The sequence below is a fragment of the Macadamia integrifolia genome, chromosome 3 (genome assembly GCF_013358625.1).
Source record: "Macadamia integrifolia cultivar HAES 741 chromosome 3, SCU_Mint_v3, whole genome shotgun sequence".
Lineage (NCBI taxonomy): Eukaryota > Viridiplantae > Streptophyta > Magnoliopsida > Proteales > Proteaceae > Macadamia > Macadamia integrifolia.
Window position 1 is genome coordinate 36,064,788 of NC_056559.1, and position 10,123 is coordinate 36,074,910.

At 41.2% G+C, this 10,123-nt stretch overlaps 1 protein-coding gene across 4 annotated transcripts; it reads left to right on the forward strand.

Moving 5' to 3' along the window:
- Positions 1 to 830: 830 nt before the first annotated feature.
- On the forward strand, positions 831 to 9,753 carry LOC122074550 (heat stress transcription factor A-6b-like). 4 transcript variants are annotated; one of them, XM_042639425.1, is made up of 2 exons: positions 831 to 1,052; positions 8,632 to 9,648. In XM_042639425.1, the coding sequence occupies exons 1-2, from the start codon at positions 936 to 938 to the stop codon at positions 9,424 to 9,426; spliced, it is 912 nt and encodes a 303-aa protein (XP_042495359.1). In that variant the 5' UTR covers positions 831 to 935; the 3' UTR covers positions 9,427 to 9,648. The 4 variants fall into 4 exon arrangements, with proteins under 4 accessions (XP_042495359.1, XP_042495357.1, XP_042495358.1 ...); XM_042639423.1 differs by lacking the exon at positions 831 to 1,052 and adding an exon at positions 1,633 to 3,988; XM_042639424.1 differs by lacking the exon at positions 831 to 1,052 and adding an exon at positions 1,633 to 2,316.
- The last annotated feature ends 370 nt before the right edge of the window (positions 9,754 to 10,123 follow it).

The following is a 10,123-nucleotide window of genomic DNA, read 5'->3' on the forward strand; positions in this document are numbered from 1 at the left end:
AGAGTCCTTGAGGGGAGTGACACTGTGATTTTGGGAATATTTCCGGTTCCAGGACATATTCTAAAAATATTCTCCATTGATCTCGGAGGTGCAAGTTGTGAGAGGGGTGGACGCCTCTGATGACGTGTAGTGGATAGAGTCCTGCCCCCATGATCAGGGATCACATGCCTTGAATGTAGGAGTGGATGTGTGCACGTTTCTGGGTGCATTACTTGACTGTGCCAATCCGAGGTGACAGGTTGGCCGAACCGAGGTGACTGGTAGCACGGCCTGATGGAGGGCCGAGGTGGAAGCACGGCCTGATGAAGGGCCGAGGTGGAAGCACGGCCTGATGAAGGGCCGATGTGGTAGCATGGCTTGATGGAGGGCCGAGGTGGCAGCACGGCCTGTTAGAGGGCCGAGGTAGCAGCACGACCTGATGGAGTGCCGAGGTGACAGTACGGACTGATGGAGGGCCGAGGTGGCAGCATGGACTGATAGAAGGTCGAGGCAGCAGCATGGCTTGATGGAAGGCCGAGGTGACAGCATGGCCTGATGGAGGGCCGAGGTGATAGCACGGCTTGATGGAGGGCCGAGGTAGTGGGTCAGTCCTGTTCAGGTTTGCATACACGTTTCAGTCGTGCTGAGGAAGGGGACATATTTTGCCTCAACAGATACTTTTATTCTTAACCTTTGTGCTTTGGATATTTTTTTGTTTTGTTTCTAGTGATTCATAGGTACCACCTCTTGCATGTCCCCACCACCCATTTCCCCTCTGATCCCCGGGATCTCTTGTGTCAAGTAGTCCAGTAGTCCTTGAAGCACTATAGTAGTATTCCTTGTTACTGAAAAAGGAAAAAGGAGAGGACGAGAACCCGAGATAGTAAACGGATCTTCTAGGACAAATGAAGGACGACGGGAAAAAAAAGGACGGATCGTGATCTTAGGACCAATGGATGGCAAAATCCAAAACCTTCTACACCAAATCAAAGCAACGTTCTCTGTTCGTCCACCAAAGTTTTCCGTTGCCGAAGAGCGTACCGCGTCAAACTTTAGACTCCTGCTCGAATATGGTTAGGTTTCTTCCTCGCGTAATTCCATCTTTGATTCTTTCGTCGTCACACTCGCATGTCGCACACAGACACAGAGACGAACCAGCTGAGGCGTCGAAACATTTCGGTTTGTTCTCTTGAAAAAGTAATTGTTGCTGCCAAAAATCCGTATGAGCTGACCTGCACAAGCATAGACGGCAGAGGCTCAAAGCTTTGTCCGGGGTTAGTCCTCCGACGCTCAACTTAGGGTTTGGCCGCACAGTTTTTGTATAGGAGTAATGGTGGGGGTATTGATGCTTACCTCTCCCTGTCTTCCGGGCCTTCTTATATAGCTCTTAGGGTTTAGGGTTTTCCCTTTCCTCAGAAGAGTCTTCCTCGAGTCTACCTCCTTTCCTTTTAAAGTCCTACTCCGATACGTCCTACCCCTTTGTGGGGGATATTCTCTTCACGCGGTTGACGTGGTAAAGTCCTGACAACCCCTATTAAGTGGGTGACACGTGTCCAAATGAGCGACGTGTGTCCTTACCCTACTAGACAGTCAATTTGGCCGTATCAGTAACTGATAAATCTAGGGTTGCAAAGAGAGAGAGAGAGAGAGAGAGAGAGAGAGAGAGAGAGGGGTTTTTTGGTTTTTGTTTAGGGCAGCTCTATTTTCTGAGAGGGTAAAACCCTAAAAGAAAGCTAATCTTGCAGGTCACCACCTGATCTTTATTTGCTGTTCTCTGTTTTTCAGTAAAATCTAAGAAAAGACTCACCACCTGGTCTTTATTTGCTATGCTCTGTTTTTCTCTCTGGTCCTCTGTTTTTTCAGTTTTATCTTCTTCACCACTCCCTCAGGTAGAATAATCTCGAGATGGGTGTCCAAGATACTGCTTTCTATCTGATTCTTCTTGTTCTCATCTGTTTCTCCGGTCCTTCCGCCTCTCCTGCTTCACTGTTGGCGGCGTCAGGGTTAAGTGGTTAACCCTGATTGGAAGAGAGAGTGAGAAAGGTGGAGATATGTTGTCGGATATGAAGAGCATGGGTGAAAGAGGGGAAAAACTATGGGAGAGAGAGGAGGCCAGAAACCAAAGGGGATGGACAGGTCAGAGATGGGGTACAGAGAAAAAAACAAAGCTACTGGTCCTCCCCTCCATAACCAGTGCGATTGGTCTTAATGGTAGACGGCGGTGGGAGGTGGAAGGTGGAAGGTGGTATAGGTAATAGATCCTCACCGCTCCTTCGGCAGACCTGTTCAGTCGGCGATGCTTCGGTGCACCAAGCCAAGCCTTCTAGCAGGTGCCAGGTAGTGTTCATAAAGCAATTCAACTTTTGATAATGACTTAAATTACTCACGTTCCGTTAACCACTCGCCCCCGAAAGAAAAAAAAAAATCACTTTCAAATTATTAAAGAAAAAAATGTTTTACCTTCAGTTAACAAACTCTGTGGTATTAAAATAGGGACAAAGAGAAAGAAGTTACATATTCTAAATTCGCTTACTGAACTGTCATTTAGACAGTCCCCTTAAAAGCATAATGAGAAAAAAAAATAAATCTAGATACGCCATTCAATACAAATACCTAAAATGAAATATATTTTGTAAGTATTATCTTTCGGTATACAATATTGATGCAATGGTATAACCATTTGGTAGACTATTCCGTTCCATATCACCTTTTTCTGTGGGAAGAAAAAGAGAAAAATTTATTAGAGGACAAAGTTTTATTTCATAGACCACCCATATTCTAGGATTCACAAACCCCTATAGAATTTTAATTCCTTTCCCGAATAACCCAATGATACCCCATTGTATGCAGTTAAATTATTGACGGTTCATGACCTTAGGAATATAACCATGGTTATAGTGCATGGTAACAAAATGGATATCAACCATAAAACAGAGCATAAGCACCCTCTTGCTACTCATATGCAAGGCGTCGTCTTAGCCTTCCTTGACCAAGATCATTCTTAGTCGTGTTCATGATCGGCCTCCTCAACTAATAATTTCCTCCACTATTGAGACCAGAGACATGTAAAACAGATTTTATGACTCAAGAACTATTTTTCTCCTTAAAATGTAAGAATTCACCTCTTTTTATTTTTATTTATTTATTTATATTTTAATACTATTTCTCCTTACCTATTTAAAATTTAGGTATGAAAACAACCTACGAGTGCAAGTATGACGATGCTCTTTCGTAGCATTCTTTCTTCAAGATTCTTTTTTCTTTTCTTATCTTGACTACCAAACATGGCCTACGATTTTTAATAGCTGCCCTGAGTCCCTGACCCATCATTTCGTGTTCTCTCCATTGCAAGTCGAATAGGTCACCACGGCCAAATGCCACTAAATGTAAGAGGCTTCCTAACCTGACACGAAAAAAATTCTCTGCCACACGACTGGGGCGGTACGGAAGGATTCGATGAATATTGTCTTGCTCATTAGATGCTCGCCGCACCCACAGCGGAGGATCGACACGAAAAAAATTCTTTAACAATAGGTCGTGCTTGGGGAGTTCGGATATTACCCTTGTGCTTTAGATATTTTATTCTCAACCTTGTGCTGTGAATATTTTTGTTTTGTTTTGTTTTGTTTTTAGTGATTCATATTTACCACTTCTTGCATGTCCCCAGTCCCCACCACCCATTTCCCCTCTGGTTCCCAGGATCTCTTGTAGTCCTGTAGTCCTGTAGTCCAGTAGTCCAGTAGGCCTTGAAGCAATATAGAAGTATTCCCTGTTACTGAAAAAGGAAAAAGAGCGGCCGAGAACCCGAGATAGTAAACGGATCTTCTCGGACAAATGAAGAACGATGAGAAAAAAAAGGACGGATCGTGATTTTGGAACCAATGGATGGCAAAATCCCAAACTTTCTTCCCCAAATCAAAGCAGCGTTCTCTGTTCGTCCACCGAAGTTTTCCGTTGCCGAAGAGCGTACCGCGTCAAACTTTCATTGACACACTCCTGCGCGAATATGGTTAGGATTTCTTCCTCGCGTAATTCTATCTTTGATTCTTTCGTCGTCACACTCGCATGTCGCACACAGACACAGAGACGAACCAGCTGAGGCGCCGAATCATCTCGGTTTGTTCTCTCATGTTGAAAAAGTAACATATAAATCTAAGGTTGCAGAGAGACAGACAGAAAGAGAGAGAGAGGGGTTTTTTGGTTTTTGTTCAGAGCAGCTCTTTTTTCTGAGAGGGTAAAACCCTAAGAGAAAGCTAATCTTGCAGGTAACCACCTGATCTTTATTTGCTGTTCTCTGTTTTTCAGTAAAATCTAAGAAAAGACTCACCACCTGGTCTTTATTAGCTATGCTCTGTTTCTCTCTTTGGTCCTCTTTTTTCGAGTCCACAACTCTGTTTTTTCAGTTTTATCTTCTTCACCACTCCCTCAGGTAGAATCATCTCGAGATGGGTCCAAGATACTGCTTTCTATCTGATTCTTCTTGTTCTCAACTGTTTCTCCGGTCCTTCCGCCTCTCCTGCTTCACTGTTGGCGGCGGCAGGGTTAAGTGGTTAACCCTGATTGGAAGAGAGAGTGTGAAAGGTGGTGTTGTCGGATATGAAGAGCATGGGTAAAAGAGGGGAAAAAACTATGGGAGAGACAGGAGGCCAGAAACCAAAGGGGATGGACAGATCAGAGATGGGGTACAGAGAAAAGAACAAAGCTACTGGTCCTCCCCTCCATAACCACTAACCACTGCGATTGGTCTTAATAGTAGACGGCGGTGGGAGGTAGAAGGTGGAAGGTGGTATAGGTAGTAGATCCTCACCGCTCCTTCGGCAGAACTCCTGTTCAGTCGGCAATGCTCCGGTGCACCTCCAAGCCTTCTAGCAGGTTCCTCGCAAGGACAGAGATTTTGGGGATAATATGCAGTGTTATGGATCTAGAGGGCAGGGGCATACAAGCTCTTGAAAATCAGTTCTTCCGATGGTTTGGTGGAGTAGGAGATGGGAAAGCATTAGGGGTAGGGGTGCGTTTGGATAGAACAAAGCAAACAATGGTAGATGAAATATTTCTGCATCAGTTGCCACAGATTGGTTTTTAGCCAGTGTTGTGAAACCTAGCCTAAAGCATTGAGTTATGTTGGTATATTCGATAATATCTTTATTCTGTTGGACTGTTTCTGAGCTAGAAGTATTTCTTTGTTTCTATTCTCAAAGAGTATTTCTGCTGTTGAAGAAGCACAATTGGTACATTACTTCAGACGTGCTTCTGAAAAGAAAAAAAAAAAAAAAAAAATGATAGATTGTAATTTCTGATTTGATGGCTTTGTTTCGTAAAAGAAAAAGAGTAAAACCTGGTTCAGATTTTCAAGGCTGAGTTGCCTTCCGTTCGTTACCAATAACTTCTTGTCCCGTAACTAGTAACTTGGTAGTTTACCACCTATGATTGTGGATGTTGAGTTTTTTCTTCAACCCAGATCTATTATATTCCCTTTCTAAACGAGTTCAAACGTGTCACTGCTGTTGGTAATTGGGGCGTCAAACGCTTACCAAAAAAAAAAAAAAAAAAAAAAAAATTGGGGCGTCAAACGGTCGATTTGGCCTGGTTTGGATTGTTGAATTGGTTTTGGTTTGGAATGAGAGATAAAGCTCGAACCATTAAAGAATTTCCATTTAAGTTGGTTTCGGTTTTGATTCTTTTGATACAATTTTGATTTTTCAGTATCAAATTAATATTGATTTAGGTTGATTTATTTTCAGATTTGAACCGTAATGAAATTTTACATTCATAATTTATAGTGATGGAAGATTCGATAAGAATAAATTATATCATCTTGCTAAAGTTAAACATGTATGAATAGAAAAATTGATCTGTGTTCATGTTGTAATCAGAACAAGGATGAATAAATTATAATAGGGGGAAAGTAACTAGTATTGAAATCACAAAATGGATCCCATTATCAAATTAAATTGTAAGGGGAGATAACTAATATTGAAATTACAAAATGGATCCAATTATCAAATTATTTATTTAAATATCCAACTAGTTTTGTATGGTAAGGATATCAATGGAAGCATTGTTACAAATCAATTTTCCTGTTCATAGCCTCATACTTATTGATTTATAACAATTTCCCTTACAACTAGATATCTTCTCATTAATATAGAAATTAATGGATAATCAATTCACATATGAACAATGATATTTTTAACGGTTTCATTCGGTTCGATTTTGGGCAAGACATGGTTGATTCGGTGCGATCTAGTTTTCAGCCGATCCCATCATATGATCCTAATTCAAAATTGGTCTGATAATAATCAGTTCGATTTGGATTTTTTTTGGTTAGTTTCAATCGATTTTACAGGTTCGGGCTTGGTACTACCGACATCTCTGGCCTCCATAATATTGATCTTGACAAGGGTTTTGGTCATAATATGTTAATTCAAGGGAATCCCTCCATCCAGGGGATTTGTTCTTCTCCGGAATTTCCCTTCACCAACTTTAAATCTTGCCGTTAGAAATTGAATCCAATTATGGTTTTGGATCTCCATTGGGCCTTCCACATTGAATTGGGTTTTCGGGTTACAATGAGATGAGAGTGAGGAGGCTGGGGTCAGTGTAGTGTAGAAGTGTTCCCTTTGTTTGTTTTTGTTCTTTGGGTTATGTTTGGTAATTAAGAAAAGAAAAGAATAAAAAATCAAAAAATTTTGAATTTGAGAGAGAGAGACACATAAAAAAATTATTGTAGAATCATTTTCCTTTTGTCTTATTATATCTTATATATATATATATATATATTTTTTTTTCTTTTCTTTTCTTAGCTACCAAACATAGCCTTACTGTTTTAAATGCCCAATTCGTGCCACAGAATGACAGAATAGAGAAAATGAACTGTTATTACCAAACATATTTCTGTTCTCAAACAGTCAAAAAAACATAGGAATGTTACCTACACAACCTTATTACCTTAATGATGTATGATCAGTGGATAGATCCTAGACTAGATTTTCTCCTTTTCCAAAACAAGTTGCCCAAGCCAATCATTTTTTCTTCTTTCATAAGGCTATGCTTGGAAGTTAAGAAAAGAAAGAAAAAAAAAAATTTGAATTTGAGAAAAGAGATACTCATAAAAAATCATTTTGTAACCAACCATTCTTTTTCATCTTATTGTGTCTTTTAATTACCAAATATAACTAAGATTCTTTGATCATCTGGTCAAAATGGTTGTTAATTCTCAATTAGGAATCCTATAAGACTTGTTCTTTGGAATTGGATCAAATCAATAAACCTCTGTAGAAAAAAAAAATTTTGAGAACTTGGGATTGTTTGATGGTTAGTCGTTGCCAAGGCCCACCAAAGCTTGCAAAATATCCAAACAAGCACTGTGGCTCTGGAAATAGAGAGCCTAGATGTGGTTTTCAGTGATGTCACCCAATTATACAAATGGGCTCCGGACTCCGGAGCACCACTCAGATGGAAAATCATATATTGCCTGGCCTCCCTTAAACTAAAACCACGCTTTCTTTCCCAAAGAGTAAAGGGTCCCCACTGTGTTGTCCCTTCCCATCCTTCCTCCCAATCCCTTTCTTAATAAGTTCCAGAATTTTCAAAGATTTTTTCCCCATTTTCTAAAATATTTACCAAAATCCAGACAAGGGTTGGTAAGAAAACATTAAAATAAGCTGCCCCACTTTACCAGAAATAAAAAATAAGAAATTTAATGAGATGCCCCAGCAGGTCTAGAAGCTTCGGCGGTGGATCCATTTAAGCCTCTCATTTTCCCCTCACTGCTTCTCAACTTCGTAGCCCTTGCATCGTAGACAAGACTATCGCAGTCTCACTCGCAACCCAACGACCAACTGAAACGAAAAAGTGCAAAATATCTCTTAAACCCTTTTCTGCTTTCTTCATCTTAAATCCTCGTTTCAGTGGAAATCCATCTCCTTTTTGCTATTTTAAGGTTCTTTTTCCTTTTCTGCTACGATCCTTTTCTGTTCGTAGTTTGTTTTTGATCTGAAAGAGGGAGACTCATTCTTTCAATATTTTCAACGCATTGCTGCTGCTAATCCTTCAGACATTTAGGAAACCCTCGATCAAATTTATTTCTTCAAGAGAAAAGATCTGTACCCATTAAACTTGCAGCAATTCTGATTGTTTCCAATCATGGATCCTCTACTCCCAGTAAAAGAAGAGCTTCCTGAAGAGAGTTCATCCCATCCGGGCGAGCTGCCGTTGGTTATTCCTCCACAGCCCAGGGAGGGTCTTGGTGAGACAGGCCCTACACCCTTCCTCACAAAATCGTATGATATGATCGATGACCCAAGCACTGATCCTATAGTTTCTTGGAGCGTTGCCGGCAACAGCTTTGTTGTTTGGGATCCTCATTCCTTCTCCATGAATCTACTTCCCAGATACTTCAAGCACAATAACTTCTCCAGCTTCATCAGGCAGCTCAACACTTATGTAAGAAGTATTTTTAAGTAGAGTGTATTCGAGAACCAGGGTTTACTGTTTCCCTCTTCCCTTCCCCCCCCACCCCAAAATTCAATGGGGCCCTTTAAGAATAGGACATCTCTTTTTGTGTGAATTGCCCCAAAAGTCAACTAATTTTTAAAAAACATTTTCAAATGTCACTTCTTCTCTCTGAATGTGGAATTTGATGTTTTGCAGGGTTTTAGAAAGGTTGATCCAGACAAGTGGGAGTTTGCTAATGAAGGATTTCTGAGAGGTCAGAAGCATATGCTGAAGAACCTCAGGAGGAAGAAGACACCTTCTCAGCTTATTATTCCTCAGCAGCAATGCGTGGAGGTGGGTAGTTATGGATTGGATTCAGAAATCAACCGGTTGACGCGTGACAAGCAGGCGCTCATGGCGGAACTCTCGAAGCTGAGACAGCAACAGCAGAATACCCGTGCCAACCTTCGAACAATGGAGCGAAGACTTCAAGGAACAGAGCTGAAGCAGCAGCTGATGATGACTTTCTTGGCAAGAGCAATGCAGAATCCAGGTTTTATCCAGCAATTAGCCCAACATAGGGAGAGGAGAAAAGAACTCGAAGAAGCGATCACGAAGAAACGGAGGAGGCCCATCGATCAAGGACCCGGCAATGTCGTTGAAGTTGGTGAGTCTAACCAAAGTGGAGGCTGGGAAGGACGTAACCCAATCAAAATCAAATCAGAAGACTTCAGAGATCCTCACGGATTCGAAGTGTCCGAGTTGGAGATGCTAGCAATGGAGATGCAGGGATTGGGTAAATCCAAGAAGGAGGAAGAAGAAGACAAAGATGAAGAAGATGAAACAGAGCATGAGAGTGAGGATGGTGAAGTACTGGATGAGGGATTCTGGGAAGAATTGTTGGACGAGTACTTGGGTGGAGAGGAGGTTGTGAATGTCTTGACTGATAAGTTCGGTTGCTTGGGCTCTAGCCCAAAGAGAGATAGAGGTGGTGCTGGTAGCTCCATGTGATTTGGGTCTCTAGGTCACCAAGAGTCCTGAAATTTTCATCTGGGTTCCTTCTCTAATGGATGAAAAAGGGGTACTTATCAATAGATTTTGACAATGAAGGAGCTGTAATCAAAAGGGAACCCAACATTGTATGTATTAAAATGTATATATTTCTAACTTATTTTTATGTCTCCTCTTATCTATCTTCAGTTGAACAGATTGCAGACAACACTTTGAAGGATAGATTAATTTTCTCTCCCATTAAGGTTCTTTTTTCTACCTGTGTATATGTACCATGTACCCAATCTTCCTTTATTTAATTGATGATTCTTGTTTTAATGGCTTTAATAGATCTTCTCAGCAGCAAAAGCAAGTTCAGGTTGGGCTTATTCAAAACGTTTGAAGATTTGTTATCTCCAAAATTCAACCTAAACGGTCAGATAGCTTTGGTCGGTTAGATATTTGTGATTCACAGGCTTCTTTGCCCCCTTACCTTTTCAGCTTTTTTTGACAGTTGCCGGGTGGATGAATACCGTGCCCACAGAGAGAGAGAGAGAGAGAGAGAGAGAGAGATGGTCGGTCAACTGCAAAGGCAAATCGACGGGTCTCTTGTCATGACCTTAAAAGGTCAGAGACTCTTACACATTAACGCCACTCAGTCTCATGAAACTCATGAGCTGCCAATAATGGAAACCCAATTGTTCATATGACTTGCTTT

Bases quoted from the DNA above. Each gene is read 5' to 3' on its own strand.
- LOC122074550 (XM_042639422.1), top strand. From the start codon at position 8,125: ATGGATCCTCTACTCCCAGTAAAAGAAGAGCTTCCTGAAGAGAGTTCA. The intron at 8,425-8,631 runs GTAAGAAGTATT...GATGTTTTGCAG, and splicing joins TCAGGCAGCTCAACACTTAT to GGTTTTAGAAAGGTTGATCC.